At 49.0% G+C, this 14,680-nt stretch overlaps 8 protein-coding genes across 8 annotated transcripts; 6 read left to right on the top strand and 2 right to left on the bottom strand.

Annotated features, from left to right (window-relative positions):
- Positions 1-872: 872 nt before the first annotated feature.
- N7518_000918 (SWAP/Surp domain-containing protein) lies at positions 873-3,217 on the top strand (the record flags this gene model as incomplete). The annotated part of the gene is made up of 2 exons (XM_057181846.1): positions 873-1,250; positions 1,298-3,217. The coding sequence occupies 2 exons, from the start codon at positions 873-875 to the stop codon at positions 3,215-3,217; spliced, it is 2,298 nt and encodes a 765-aa protein (XP_057047196.1).
- A 333-nt stretch (positions 3,218-3,550) lies between these two features.
- N7518_000917 (nuclear transport factor 2 family protein) lies at positions 3,551-4,446 on the top strand (the record flags this gene model as incomplete). Its single annotated transcript, XM_057181845.1, has 6 exons — positions 3,551-3,557; positions 3,731-3,748; positions 3,904-3,968; positions 4,036-4,107; positions 4,171-4,269; positions 4,330-4,446. 6 exons carry the CDS (start codon positions 3,551-3,553, stop codon positions 4,444-4,446), a joined length of 378 nt encoding a protein of 125 aa, XP_057047195.1.
- A 271-nt stretch (positions 4,447-4,717) lies between these two features.
- Positions 4,718-5,794, bottom strand: N7518_000916 (PQ-loop repeat-containing protein; the record flags this gene model as incomplete). Its single annotated transcript, XM_057181844.1, has 3 exons — positions 4,718-5,315; positions 5,419-5,676; positions 5,727-5,794. The coding sequence occupies 3 exons, from the start codon at positions 5,792-5,794 to the stop codon at positions 4,718-4,720; spliced, it is 924 nt and encodes a 307-aa protein (XP_057047194.1).
- A 1,055-nt stretch (positions 5,795-6,849) lies between these two features.
- On the top strand, positions 6,850-8,591 carry ish1 (double-strand break repair enhancer MSC1; the record flags this gene model as incomplete). The annotated part of the gene is made up of 5 exons (XM_057181843.1): positions 6,850-6,934; positions 6,987-7,037; positions 7,089-7,236; positions 7,285-8,064; positions 8,117-8,591. The coding sequence occupies 5 exons, from the start codon at positions 6,850-6,852 to the stop codon at positions 8,589-8,591; spliced, it is 1,539 nt and encodes a 512-aa protein (XP_057047193.1).
- Positions 8,592-8,872: 281 nt separating this feature from the next.
- On the top strand, positions 8,873-9,830 carry N7518_000914 (aminoglycoside phosphotransferase family protein; the record flags this gene model as incomplete). Its single annotated transcript, XM_057181842.1, has 2 exons — positions 8,873-9,362; positions 9,421-9,830. 2 exons carry the CDS (start codon positions 8,873-8,875, stop codon positions 9,828-9,830), a joined length of 900 nt encoding a protein of 299 aa, XP_057047192.1.
- Positions 9,831-10,826: 996 nt separating this feature from the next.
- N7518_000913 (uncharacterized protein) lies at positions 10,827-11,093 on the top strand (the record flags this gene model as incomplete). The annotated part of the gene is made up of 1 exon (XM_057181841.1): positions 10,827-11,093. The coding sequence occupies one exon, from the start codon at positions 10,827-10,829 to the stop codon at positions 11,091-11,093; it is 267 nt and encodes an 88-aa protein (XP_057047191.1).
- Positions 11,094-11,400: 307 nt separating this feature from the next.
- On the bottom strand, positions 11,401-12,084 carry N7518_000912 (cytochrome b5-like heme/steroid binding domain-containing protein; the record flags this gene model as incomplete). The annotated part of the gene is made up of 4 exons (XM_057181840.1): positions 11,401-11,631; positions 11,702-11,939; positions 11,998-12,022; positions 12,081-12,084. 4 exons carry the CDS (start codon positions 12,082-12,084, stop codon positions 11,401-11,403), a joined length of 498 nt encoding a protein of 165 aa, XP_057047190.1.
- A 593-nt stretch (positions 12,085-12,677) lies between these two features.
- Positions 12,678-14,232, top strand: N7518_000911 (uncharacterized protein; the record flags this gene model as incomplete). The annotated part of the gene is made up of 2 exons (XM_057181839.1): positions 12,678-12,808; positions 12,858-14,232. 2 exons carry the CDS (start codon positions 12,678-12,680, stop codon positions 14,230-14,232), a joined length of 1,506 nt encoding a protein of 501 aa, XP_057047189.1.
- Between the last annotated feature and the right edge of the window lie 448 nt (positions 14,233-14,680).

Raw genomic sequence — 14,680 nt, 5'->3', positions numbered from 1 at the left:
TAGGTATTAAGAATAGTTTTGTTATGTTTTAGGTCTCATGCTACTTTGTTAGCATCATGGCGATGTGACACAGATATCACCATCCTAGGATTTTACCTTACTGTTGCCGACTCAGGGCTTACTTGGCAACTTAGTAATCGAGTGTTGTCGATGGCGTGAATTGAACGAATGCGATGGAAGATAGCAAAAGGAGAGTGCAATAAAGTTGATCGGTATTAGTGGCCTCTAACTAGAAAGAGTACGTACCGGATCCTGGATGAAATAGAAAGGGTAGTGTGGCCAGTCTACTCAAAAGAGAAAGAGTGATGAGTTGAATGACGAGCACCCGTGGAATTTATTACTCAGGTTGCGAATACATAAAATGAATTCCATATTTCCCATCCATATCATCCCTTCAACTCCGATGTACTCTGTACATATCTCTGGCTTTGAGCAACATTTTTCAGTACCATAATAATTCAACTTTCAAATTTCCTGAATTTGATATATAGGGGTAGAATCCCTTATCAACAACCAATTAGTGAGAATGGAAATTAAGCAATAACGCGGTTGTTGAAATATGAGATTGTAGTTATGGATGTGATGGGCCATGGCAGTGAGATAGTTATGTTATCGATAAATACTAAATTAAGGGTATTCACCGCCTACCCCTTGAGTAATAGTACTACCGTGCACGTGCTGAAGTATATAGTGCCCGCTGATTGGGTAAAGCCCCACCGCCTACTATAGCGCAACTAAGGTATCCGGCGATTATGAGGTTTACTTTCCTAGCTCTTCCAGCACTACTGTCTCTCATGATTTTTATCAAATCTCTTCATCCTAATTGTATTTGAGGCTGGCTACTTCCTTTGCAGTTACACTTGATTCTCATCATGCCGGACGAGTCGAAGGGAAAGAGCTTCCCCGACGTCTCTGCGAAACTCTCCGCGCTTCCAAAGAAATCACTTTTTGAGCGTCAAAAAGCCGAAGCAGAGGCCAAACGCGCCCGGGAAAAAGCAGAGACAGCTGCTGTCTATGAAGAATTTGTCAAATCTTTCGAAGACGAGGATTCAGTTGCACCACAGTCATGGGATGGAGGATCCAATACATTTAGAGGCAGGGGTGGTGGTCCTCCCAGGCGTCATTTCGCAACTTCCTCTTCACGCGGCAGTGGTCATGGATCTCTAGGGCCCTCGCCGCCGTCACTCTCACACAAACGTTCCCACGAAACTTTCCCCCCCTCCCGTCGTGACCATCTCAAATTTGAAAACGTACTTACCCCATCTGAAACCGACAGAGCACTTGACGAGGAGGAGAGGGCAGCTCCAAAACCCACGCTATACCTCGCATCGCTTCCCCCGGGACATCTCTGTCTGTGATTAAGGCATTGATCCCCTCGACCCTGACCGTGGACAATGTCAAGATCATCACCCCACCCGGACAATTGCCAACCCACCGCGAGTCCTCTTCTGCACTCGTTACCCTCTCAAGCGACTCGGCCGCTTCTACTATCGACGCAGCTGTAAGCACGCTGCAGAACAAATACCTTGGCTGGGGGTACTACCTGACCCTCTGTCGACATCTTTCCTCCATTGCAATCAATTCAAACATGCCTTTGCCCTCCGGCCTCTCGTCGACTACTACTTCTCTTCCGTTTGGCGCCAAGCCTATTCCGCTGAGTTTGGGCACAAGCTTGAGTCGAGCTCCACCACCAGGGCCACATCGCGGAGGGTTCGCACCCCCAAGCTCGTATGGACCAAGCGTTGGTAGAAATGGCCCAACCACTCAGGTGCAGGTGGAGCTACCGACAGATATAAGACAGTTAAGACAGATACACATGACCATTGAGAAACTCGTGAAACAAGGTCCTGGATTTGAGGCATTGTTGATGAGTCGGCCAGAAGTTCAGATGGACGAAAAGTGGGCTTGGCTGTTCGATCCGAGGTCGCCTGGTGGTGTATACTACCGGTGGAAATTGTGGCAAATAATCACAGACCCTAAAAAGAAGAATATTGATAAGCCGGCAATGATCTTCGAAGGTGGTCCGCTCTGGTTACCCCCAAAACAGCATCTCAAATTTGAGAACGTCACTCGACTGGACCAATTTGTGTCACACCCTGACTACGACTCCTCTGACGAAGAACACTCGGATGGAGAAAATGAAAGGCGGAACCTTGGTGGAGCACCTCAGGACGGAAGCAACACACGCAGCGATGAACCTAACTTCTTGAACCCATTGAAGATGGCCAAGCTTACTCATCTTCTTGCACGACTTCCGACGACCCATTCAAAGCTCCGACGAGGAGATGTTGCGCGAGTCACGGCATTCGCCATCGACCACGCGGCAGTGGGTGCGCCCGAGGTTGTCGACATGGCTATTCGAAACGTTTTCCGCCCACTAGCTTACACCGGCGCCAACCCAAATAGGGAAATGGAAAAAAGTGCCGCTAGACTAGCGACCACAGATAAGGACAATGCAACTCCATCCGATGAACAATTGGATATGTCCTCTGCGAAGCTGGTCGGTCTCTATATCATCTCTGATATTCTCTCGTCGTCGGCAACTAGTGGCGTCCGCCATGCATGGCGATACCGCCAGCTGTTTGAAAACGCTCTCCGCTCACGCAAGGTGTTTGAACACCTTGGACGACTTGATAAGGACCTGAAATGGGGACGACTGAAAGCAGAGAAGTGGAAGCGCAGCGTTGGCGCCCTTTTACATCTGTGGGAAGGGTGGTGTTGTTTTACGCAATTGAACCAGGAGCATTTCACCCAAGTGTTTGAAAAGCCACCGCTTACGGAAGCAGAATTACAAAAGCAGAAGGAGACAGAGAAGACCAATGCAGATCAAGCTGCTGTTGCATTTGCCAAGAGCAAGAGTCGATGGAAGACAGTTGATGATGAGCGAGGTGGGAAGTTTGACCCTACTCGCCCTGCGAACGAGAACAAGCTATCTATATCTGCCCACGCAGTGGATGAATCGGTGCATGGAAAGGACGGAACTGCTATGGAAATCTGTGAGCTGAAGAATGTTGATGGGGAGTTCATGCTTAAGGCGCCACTATCGGGCGATCAAGATACCCAAACCGAGACTCCCCAGACGCTATCTCAGAACCCACCTCAGCACCCAACCCAACCTGACAAATCCGAACAATCAGCTGGGCAGCAGGAGCCAGAAACACGGCGACGGAAGCCACGGCCCAAAGCTGAGGACATGTTCGCCTCGGATTCGGAGTAAGGTTGGGCATTGTAATTGTACCGATTAGCATCGAACGATACCAAGATACTTGTAATGAATACAAATGAACATAAATGAACAATGAATGAGTACTTGAAATGTTTTCTCTCTATAGACTTGTGTAGATAGAGACAGTTATACTGAAGACCTGTCAGTTGGAGGCTCTTCAGTACAACGTATCAGGCAGCCAGGCATCATCGGCAGAACATTTCCTGCCCCACAACCCCCTCATCAACAAATACCTTTCTCCTTTCGCGCTCAACTTCCTGTAACCTTTAAATACAATCGCATCGGCTTTTTTCTCTTGTATTCCAAATCCACGAGTTCTTCAAAATGGCTGGTATGTCTTCCTCTCCACTTGGTTCCTATATGCCCCTCCTGAAGGGGATGGAGGGGTCTGGTTGGATCCAGACTGCAGTGTGTGACTAGTTGCGCAATGCGATGGAAAAGACGAAAGAAACACTGCAAACATAGATATGAGACACTGGCTAACAAATTGGGCAATTTATACAGACTTCAACGCTATTGCCCGTACGTTATACCCACACTTTCCTGGTTCATCCACAAGGATTTAGCAATGCGCCTGTTCCCCGGAGCCTGTCCTCCTAGGTGGAAATATGCCTGAAGAGATGGGTGTCATATTGTGTACAAATAACCATGTTCTAACTTCTGATCGACCTGTACAGAGCAGTTTGTGCAGTTCTACTACCAGACCTTTGACGGAAACCGCGCTGGCCTGGCTGGTCTCTACGTAAGCCCCGCTCTCGAGATATTCTTCCAAGTGTGTTTATGGACTAATAGCAATTATCAATTAATAGCGTGACCAGTCTATGCTTACCTTCGAGACCAGCTCGGTCCAGGGTGTTCCTGCCATCACCGAGAAGCTTAGCGTTCGTCAATCCCAAAGGAATAGCAGAAGAATATTTCAATACTGACTGACTTTGTGACTCTAGACTCTGCCCTTCCAGAAGGTTCAGCACCAGATTGCTACCTTCGACGCCCAGCCCTCCAGCGGAGATGGCATTGTTGTGTTGGTTACCGGTGCCCTCCTGGTATGTTGAATGCCCATGACTTCTTCTATTTTCTTGGCTAATCAATTTCTCTACCAACAGGTCGATGAGGAGCAGAAGCCCATGAACTACACCCAGTGCTTCAAGCTGCAGCCCGATGGTGCCGGAAGCTACTTCGTGCTCAACGACGTCTTCCGTCTGATCTACAGCGCCCAGTAAATTATGGGCCCCGAAACAAATACCACGACGCGACGACAGGGTGATGTGCTTTCTTGTGAAGAGGATATGCCTTGACGGTGGCCGGGTTAAGACATCTGTCGTTTTGTCGCAAGTGACTCCTCTCAACTTGCGATATGCCCATTGAAGGATTCATGAAGAATTTATTTTTTTGGACCATCGATCATTCTAGAACTGTATAGCATTTCATTTCTATCAAGCTAAGATATAGCACGGTATAAAAGCAACACATAGCACATTTTTTATACGGACATCACTGGCTCTGAAGCAACGGCGTCTCTTCAGATGGTCGCTCCTCATGCACAGGTTCTTGCTGGGCGCTCTCATCGACAGGAGCCGACTCATTGGGCTCCCCAGTTTGATCAACGTGCCCAGCTTTTCCCTTGTTGTTGGATCCAAAGTACTCAAAATAGATTGCCATCGTCAACAAGGTACCCTGCAAGCAGGCCGTGACAACTAGCACGCCCCAGATACTCCAGCCACTCCAGCCCTTACGGGCAGCCAAACTAGCAGCCCAGACGAGACTCCCCGGCGTCTGGATGCACATCATGGGGATACTCAAGCTCCCAACGCAACGCAGCCGGAAGGTAGTGTATATCTGCGGGAAGTACTGGATCGATGCGAGGATCGCAGCCAGGACACCGAGGAAGTTAGCCCAAGTCGCAACAGCGGCTGGGTAGCGTAGCTCGACCGCTAGGGAAATTATAATCGTGACGAGCGCGTGCAGTAGACATATCCCCGTTACGATGAGCGCGGTGCGGTACGTCGGTCCGCCGGAGGTGGAAGACACACTGCCCACCGGGTCTGTGGGGGATGTAGCGCGCGGGAAGTAGATCACGAATAGCAAAAGACTATGTAGATACGGTCAGACAAGCTCGCGTGGGTATGGTATGGGTGTGGGTGTTCAATCGGGAATTTAAAATCATATATGAACCAGCGCTTCGTTCGACTCACATAGAAAAGAAAGCGAGCCACTGCATGGCCATCTGGAATACACCCAGTAGCCCTGCGAAGCAAGCGAATCCGCTGATCTCCCGGCAGCAGGCGACATCCTGTGCGGTGGATGGGAATACCAGGATATTGGCGAAAGCTGAGGTCCCTGATGTTACACCTAGGAGGATAAAGTATGGGGAGATACCGAAGGAGCTTCGCCGGGCGATGATACGGATGTGTTGGGGGAGGTATGAGAGGAGGATCCCGAGGATAATCTGGCTACGGTACGTCAGTGACTGGGGACTGGTTTTAATTCTAGGGGCACGTACATAGATAGAGCAGTTTGGAAGATGCCTGGCGAGACCAGCTCGCGGCAATAAGGTGTTAATGAGTCCATTGTTGTGTCTTTATAAAAGGATGAAGTTCAGATGGAGGTCGGTGGTCGGGAGCTTGTGACGACAGCGCTGATTACCACAGTTGATTACACCAGTTCGTCACATCGGATATTCTGCTCTCGACTTCACCAAGGATGAGTGGAATTGCTATTTTCAAAGACAGAAAAGGAATTCCCAAGATATGTATCATAAACTTGAGCACCTCGTTGGGCACTCCTCTCCTGTTGCCTTGTTGTCTTGACGCCTTGGTGCCTTGATGCCTTAAATAGGTGGTGTTAGTCTTTTTACTATCCCTAGTTGGGATTAGTGTCAAATGTCTACAACCTTATGTACATCTGGAGAATATACAACATGGATTCATTACCACCAGAATTGATTTCCCGAGTGTTGGACTACATCATTCCTGTCAGATATTCAAGAAGGTCTTCCGATATTTCCCTGGCTTCATATGCCACCTTGAATCGTCGCTAGCTGCTACTTATAGATCACCTGATTTGTCTGATCCGGGGTACGCATCTTTAGTCAGCACCTTTAGCTGATTATGTAACCCACAGTTGAGCATCTGCCCATTTAGACAATTACACTCATACCTTTGGTTAGTACTATCTTATTAGTTCACAGTCCTATTGCTATTGTCGAACTATTTATTTATGTACTCATTTCTGTCAGGTATCACTACCGTACGGGAATGGCAAAACAATAACTATGGCACGCTAACCATATTCCGTAATTCACCGTCATCAGATACTACAATGGATGTTTGTATAGAGCTGGAAATATAGACACAAAAGTAGCATGTATAAATATCCACATTCTATACATTAAATAACAGAAACAAGCTAGGAATTGTTCCCGACCTGGAATAATGAATTGATGATTCATGCACTCTTAGCTCAATCCAAGGCAAATTCCCCAACTACGTCACTTCGCAATCATCCATGCTTGGCTCTTTCTTGCTTCTTTCTTTAAAATCTTGCTGTGTTTCTATTCTCTTCACTGGCATATTCATACTTTACTTGCCACCAAAATACCCCTATTTTGTCAAACATTCTACACCATGAAGTTGAATTTGGCCACTGGCCTCATCTGCTTGCTCGCTTCCACTGAAGTAGTGGCAGCTTCTAGCTGGTGGAACAAGGCTCGTATGTTGTCTTGGGTACAAATATACCCTTCGCAAGCTAATATCATCAGCAGTCTACAACAAATGGCATGAAACTGAGCTCGAGCGATGGCTCTCCGATCATAGTATGAAGCACTTCTCTGTCTAACAGCTTCAATTACTCACAATTCACACAGATATCCCCTACCCCAGTCCTGCCGATCGCCGCGATCTGGAGAACCTTGTCAAGACCAACTGGGACAGCAGAGTGCAAACACCCCTTGGACAAGCTGTCGACAACGTCAATCATGAGCTCCACCATGCCAGAGAATGGATTTTTGATAGGTAGGGTGCTTACCTTTCCCTGTTGTGAATGAAGGCTAACCGGTATAGTTGGTCTGACTCTCAGTTGAAGGCATTCCTCGATCGCCACGGCATCCCTGCCCCCCAGCCCCGCAGACACGACCTTCTGGTCAAGACCGCGCGTGAGAACTATGAGAAGATAGCTACCAAAGTTGGCCAAACGGCTGCCTACCCCGGAGACTGGCTTTATGCGGAGTGGTCCGACTCGGATCTCAAGGAATGGCTCGACGAGCGTGGATGGCCGGTGCCTCAGCCTTCCGAGCGTGACAAGCTCATTGCCTCGGTTCGCCGCAACTCGCGTATTTTCAGCCTGCAGACCCAGAGTATTGCTGCATCTGCATCCGCTGAGGCTGAGGCTGTTAAGGAGACTCTGAGTAATCAGCTTTTCAATGCCTGGTCCGACTCGAAGCTGAAGGAATTCCTTGACGAGCACAATGTCAAGGTGCCTCAAGGCTCGAAGCGCAATGAGCTCATTGCTCTGGCTCGGAAGAACCGTCACTATCTTTCTGACCAGGTGTCGAGTGCCTCCTCCGCTGTAGAGGGTGCGTTTGGCGCTGCTACCACCAAGGCTGGGAACGAATATGCACAGGCTACCGATTATGCCAAGCTGAAGATCGACGATGCTTTCGAGACTGCGTTGAATGGTTGGTCTGACTCCCGCTTGAAGGCGTTCCTTGATGCCCGAAGCGTCCCTGTCCCTCAGAACGGCAAGCGTGATGAACTTGTTGCCAAGGTCCGCGCCAATGCGCACAAGGCTGCTGGTGGATGGAACCAGTACAACTTCGATACTTGGGATAAAGAACACCTGGTGTAAGTACATACTTGTCTGCTGGTTATGATCTCACTGGCTTACCTTTCCTAGGAACTACTTGTCGTCCGTGAACCACAAGGCGATCCAGCAGGCCGATGCCTCACGCGAACAACTTGTGAAGAGTGCCCAGGACTCCTACGCCAAGGCTTCCAAGGCTGGCGGCGAACAGTACGCCTCTGCGACTTCTTCCATCGCGCATGCAACAGACGCAGCCAAGGATGCTACTTTCGACCAATGGTCGCACTCCGAGCTCAAGGAATACCTGGACGACTACGGTGTCCCGACCTACCAGGGCTCGAGCATCAACGAACTCCGAGCTGCCGCCCGGCGCAACGCCCATTACTATAAGTACGGCACTGCGAGCCCGCAAGCTACGATCTACGCCAAGGTCATGAGTGTTTTGCAGTGGTTTGTCGATCAGTTGAAGATCGGCGCTGCTAGCGGCCGCGCCCAAGGCACTGAAGCTGCTGAAAAGGTCCAGAAGAAGGTTTCCGAGCACACGGAGAGATTGCGTGAAGAACTTTGAACTACCCTCTTTATATTTGATCTTTCTTGTTTTTGTTCCACAATAATTTGGGATGCACGATTGGTTTGATGTATTTTAAAGTTACGATGATTATGACATTTGGATTGTAACCTGTGAACTGCCTTTTCGCGTTAGTTTTGCCTTTTGGGTTTAGTGCCCAAATACGCCGTTCGTACATATGTAACCACCTTTCAGCATAAAAGAAACGATCTCGCCCGCCTTTTTAGACTGGGTCTTCCTATAGTCGCCGAGACCTCTACTTCACCTGTGTTATCTCGAAGATGACGCCCGGGGGGGTTGAAGTCGAGGCCGGCCTCCACGACTTAAACCACAACACAACAAAGACCATTTCCGACTCTAGCTTTTTCAGGGAGCATCGGGCGTCTACGCTCCCTACCCCAGCCGAGGTGAGAGCCATCAACGAGGAGTCAGGCAACATCTGTGGCACAAGCTTCAACCGACCCCCGCCTGTCAAGTTTCCATCGTTGGGCCTGATTGTCAAATATGGAGCCGATACAACCGTCACAGAGGCAGGGACCCAGAATATGGTATACAAGCAGTTGAAAGGCAAAGTACCAGTTTCTGAGGTATTTGGGTGGACCGAAGATGGTGACCAAGTATTTATCTACATGTCTTTGATAGGGGGCGAAACCTTGGAGCAAAGATGGGGTGCTTTGAGCGACGAGGAGAGAGAGGCTGTCTGTAAAGAGCTCAACGGCATGGTCAAGGCCTGGAGATCGTTAGAACAGCCCAACGAAGTCCTTTACGTAGGTAAGTTATTTGAATTCATTGCGTTAGCTAGGCAGAACTATGCTAAAGTGCTTCTTAGGTGGCCTAAATAATCAACCTCTAAATGAAATCTTTCTTTCCGGCCACCGGGACTTGGCCGGCCCATTCCACGGTGCAGACGCCGTCCAAAAATTCCAGAATGCCTGCGATATCGAGATTGATGGGGAGGTGTCTGTGGTCTTCACGCATGACGACCTTGTGCCCCCAAATATCATTTTATCGCCCGGGCCGAATCCAGTAGTAGCTGCCGTCATTGATTGGGGCCAGGCAGGGTGGTATCCTGCCTACTGGGAGTATTGCAAGGCGCGTCGCGTCAGGCCGAATCCGGAATATTTTGAGGACCTGGAAGAAGAATGGAGGACGAGATACCTGCCAACTATTTTGGACCCGGTCGATGATGAGACTGTATACCACCCTTGGCTGTGGTTTGTCTTGTCCGAGGGTTTCTAGTTATGTGAATGAAGATGTGGGACTATACAACCGTGGTAGATAGAAAATATATATGAATTATGTATATACTGTATCCCTGACAGTAGTTCCTAGAGGACCTACGGCCCCCAGGAGTGAATGATGTAGCTTCAACGAACGAGGAGTCAGCTCATACTAACTATGTCTGCTTGGTCAATGGACCTAGCCAAAGCATGAGATCCGTCTTCATATTGAACTGCGGGTCAGTTGCGATAGCATCCTGGAGATTCAAGAGGGCGATGTGATCTTTTGCAAAAGGTCCGATGTATGAGTAAATATTATACCTTTATCCAAGCTTCAAATTCAATTACTTATTAAATACCAATTCCCAGTTTATATAACTACAAAATTCAGAGTCAGATATGCGTCTCAAAAGCGGTCATTTTCGGCGTCAATCCTATAGGCTATGTGTAACATTTGAGGCCCAAGGTTCTTATTATAGATTACTTATAGTCTTTTATTCCAAGATGGAAAATACAGGTACAATATTGTAGTTACCGAGGACGGTGAAAGGAAGTACAACATAGAAAAGGACTACTCCGTATACTATACCCCTTTCCCTCCCCACCCAAGCGGAGGCATATAATAACCACAAGTTTCCATTTCACACCGCTATTTTCCTGAATTGCCACTCTATATATTGAGCGATTTACAACCTCATTTCGGTTAGTATACTAGTCGGCGGATTATGTGTTGTCCTTGACGGTGTAGGATTAATAATCTGATCCATTTGGTCTAGGCTCATAGTATGGATGCGATATAAAATCTTCTAGTCTTTTTTAATTTCTTTTTAATCGCTTTCATCTTACTACCGCACATGATCTGAAAAGTGCCCCTATAGGCACGTGACTAATCTGCAGCCTCCCGGGATCCCCACTTGACACTCCCGAGGTCGCCTTCCTCCCGTCCAATAAAACCACTTCCGAGGTCCACCACCGGTTTTCCCTCCGTTGTGTACATTTCATCGCCTCATATGCCATGCCCAAGAGAAGCAACACATCTTCAGTGAAGCGTCGACTTCGAATGCTGATCCATGGTCGTAGAGCTCAAGTGATTTCAAGACATTATGGGTTCCAAAATACAAGACCAAGAGCAGCAGGGAAGGTTCTCCCCGCGTATATGCAAACCAATCTGCTACCCCTAACCCAATCTTCTTCGGCCGCCGGCAAGCATCCAAACGCCGCTCCTATCACTGCTCCTCAGCTGCGCGCCCGAGGAACCGGTGAGATTAATCGCTTGGACTAGTTCTTCCTGGCCGTCTCCGCTCCCTTGAAATGTCTGATCGACTGCACACTGGCGGTCAAGATGCACTCGCCAACGATATTTTGCATCATATAACAATGCTAGTGGCAGAGCATTGACCAGCCGGGTTACAATTCAGGGACCTGAGATAGTCTTGCAAATCAAGCCCAGATTCGGTTGCGCTTTTAAATTGATGCTGAAAAAAAATAAATCACATATCCCTTGGCTTGTCCTCGTAAATAAATATCGGCCATTGTCGTACACACCCTCCACAATGAATATGTATTCACCCAATCGTTGTGGTGTGGAATCACGATTTAGGAGCTTCGGGATCACCCTCAGCCACCAACTTTCCAACGACCAAGTACTTCTCCATGAAGCGGTCTTCCCAGGACTGCAGGTTCTCCAGCTGATCCGCATCCAAATCCTTCAAATCATCCAACGGCGCCGACAGATCCTTGGTCAGCATTTCCTCATCGAAGCTCTGGAAAGCCAAGCCGCGCGACGCGTCCCGGCCAGCGAAGTTCTCGTAAGGTCCGCCCTGTTACATTTCGTCAGCTTCAGCTCCAACAGCGCCAGCCGGTGTTCTTTCGCGAATTCCAAACACATACCGGTCCATAGAAGTTCCTGCCAGGGGTGACGTCGAAGACGCGCCCGCGGACAGATAGGTAAACGGGGCGGCCTTCCTCGCCGTTGAACTCAATAAGAGTTTTGGGGATGTAGGTCTTGAAGACAGTTGGCGGCGGCGCACGGGGGAGAGTGATGGGCGCCCTGGGACGGAAGTGCCAGTACACCAAGACTCCGAAGAGCGAGACTAAGACTAGGTTGATGGGCGTCGCGATAGACATCCTGTTGGGTAGCGGTTAGCTGGGTTGGTGACGGGTGAGATCTGGGGGGGGACACGAACACTTCAGGCTGTGGCGCAGAATGATCTGCAGTTTTAGTTTCTAGATTAGCGGGTGTTCAGAACATGAGCAGCAAAGGACATACCCATCGAGGCAGATCTTTTGTATTTAGAGAAAGCACACCGGAACCTCGGGATGACATCTTCTCCCCGCTCCACGTGATTGGAAGCTTACATATTCTCTTTCATTCTTTGGCTTCATGAATTTAGATTTAGGAGTCGTCTACTTCTCTCACGTGCGGGCTAGAGACTAGGCTCTCGGACTTCAGATTGAAAATGTAAAACGCCGACGAGTCCCTGAATTTGTTTCAAGACTCTCCACTGACTATCGCCCCCAATTTAATCTGCCCACTCCTATTAGCGGATGTCATGTTATTTCAAGTTTCAAGTTATTTTTATCGTCTAGTTCCTCCTTCCCTGCATTTTGCCTAGGTGTTCGAGTCATTTTTATCTATATAATTTGTTCGCGCGTTCTTCCTTTATTCCATAGGCTTCCGTGGCCGTGCACTGTCGCCGAGAAAACAGAGCCCCTTCTAATATTCTGCGGTCCTTTGCCTCTTCTTTCTCCCTTTCATCCTCTCTCTTGTGACTGAAATCCATTCCATCATTTTGCGTGAACTCCGCGCTATCATTTCCGACCAAAATCAGCCCTGTGTCACGTCTAGAGCGTGAGAAAATCCGATATGTGGTCTAAGAGACCGTTTCACAAGCCCAAACGGCCTTCGATTAGCGGCCCCATATTGAATGGCAATCCACCTACCACATCAGACCCTGTTCATGATATGGTCGCCAAAAGATTGCCCGCTCTGCCTGAGTAAGTCTTGTGTTTGCTACGTGTTTAATAGATAGCTAATGGAAATCAGCGACTTACATTCATTACAATCAGATGTCCTGCGTGAGGATATCAAAAGGCCGCCGGGCGTGTCGCCTGCCATTTCGCCGGTGCTTGAAGCGCACAGGCGAGCAAGCGAAAGTAGTTTCTGTGTCTCGCCTATTGGCGACGGCGACCAATTTTCTGATTATGCGCGACAGGAGAATGGGACCTTGTCTTCACCAACTCCTATTCCCAAGGCAGACTATGTTGACACACCCTCTCACTCCCGGGTTCAACCTGTCCAACCTGTCCAGTATCTCCAACATGATTACGACTCTAGGCGATTCATCTCTGGTAAATCAACGCACTGGAATAATTTCTCAGCCGAACCGACCTTGAGTGATGTTGTTAGAGTTGGTGATACCCGTCAAACCTCTCTCCAAAAAGCCTCCGGGCCTGGGGCTCCTGCTCCTGCTCCTGCTCCCACTACCAACCTACTGAATTGGGGCCAGGGGTTCAACCCCAAGAAGACCCTCAATGCGGCTCGAAGCCGGATCACCAGTTTCTCGAAGACCGAAGAGCTTTCGCAAAAGGCACCCAGAAGTAGATCGGCGTCACGTGGGCTTCCAGTGGAAGAGCGTACCAGCAAGCGCAACGGCAACGGTGCGCTAAAGACGAGTCCCCAGCTCGATAACTTTGGCTTTGCTCCTACAACTGTGACCACTATCACCGGCGGTGGTCCAGCATCCGTTCCCCGGAGACCGGCAACAGAGCACGTCCAAAGCCGCCTGCCAGAGGAGCAGAAACCAATATTCAAGTTCGATAACGATTTCAGCGATATGATGTTCACGACCGAGGAGCCCATTAGCCGTTTCAGCTCAACTACATACACAGCCACCGAGCCGGGAAGTCGAGATCCAAGCCCGCGAGTGAGTATGCAGCTCGAAAACCGGTCTATGGACGATGTTTCCACGTCCTCTATCATGTCCCGACGCCGCCCAATTCCAATCAGCGTGCCGACTTCGAAGAAGCCCGTCCGAAAACCCACTCCATCCGAGGCCGCACAGCAAATCGCGGATATGTCCGCGCAGGCGTCTTCGCCTCCACCCGAGGTGCCACTCGATGCGCATGGCCGCATTAAGGCAATGGAGGACAAGAGGGATGATCTCAATCAGCGCAGATTGAATTTGCAGGCGTTAATCCTCGAGTTGAGAAAGGTTGTTCAGCCTACTTCGGCTGTGTATGACCTGGCTGCTAGAAACGAGGCCCAGAAGAGCATCAAAGGCATCGAAGACAAGCTTGCAGATATCAAGAAAGAAGAGCACGACCTTGGCCTGAAGATTACTCGAGCGTGGCGTCGCCTAGACGAGAAGGAGAATGCCGGCGATGGCAATAATCTCTGGGTCAAGCGAGTCACTAGTTAGTGGCTGTTGAGTTGTGAATTGGTCCATGCGCGGTTGATCTTGATTTCATTTCTGCAATTGTGGAGTTGTTAGCGTCCTGTTTGATTCTACTTTTTCAAGGCAATGTGCTTGTTCCTTTTTCGATATTGCGACATGGTGGTTGTGTTTTGAGCGTTCGATTCCCTGCATTGGCAGCCTACATGGCAGGATGATACCCACTTCGGAAGCCCAAGCAGTGGCGGTTTATGTTGATGTATTCTAGTCTGATTAATCTCATTGCTTCTTAAAAAACAGGAAACTTGTATGTGAAAAGCGATCAAGCGCGAAATAGGTATTGGTGGCTAAAGATATACAGAAGACCCATAGGAAATAACTATGAGTGCAGTGATGCTGATGCGATCACACAACCACCCATCCTCCGCTCGCTCATTGTACATGGCTCGTGTAGGTCGTGAATATGTACTCAAGA

This window comes from Penicillium psychrosexuale (assembly GCF_028828465.1).
Source record: "Penicillium psychrosexuale strain IBT 29551 chromosome Unknown utg000001l, whole genome shotgun sequence".
Lineage (NCBI taxonomy): Eukaryota > Fungi > Ascomycota > Eurotiomycetes > Eurotiales > Aspergillaceae > Penicillium > Penicillium psychrosexuale.
The sequence above is the reverse complement of the archived record's forward strand: the minus strand, read 5'-3'. Positions and strand labels throughout refer to the sequence as shown.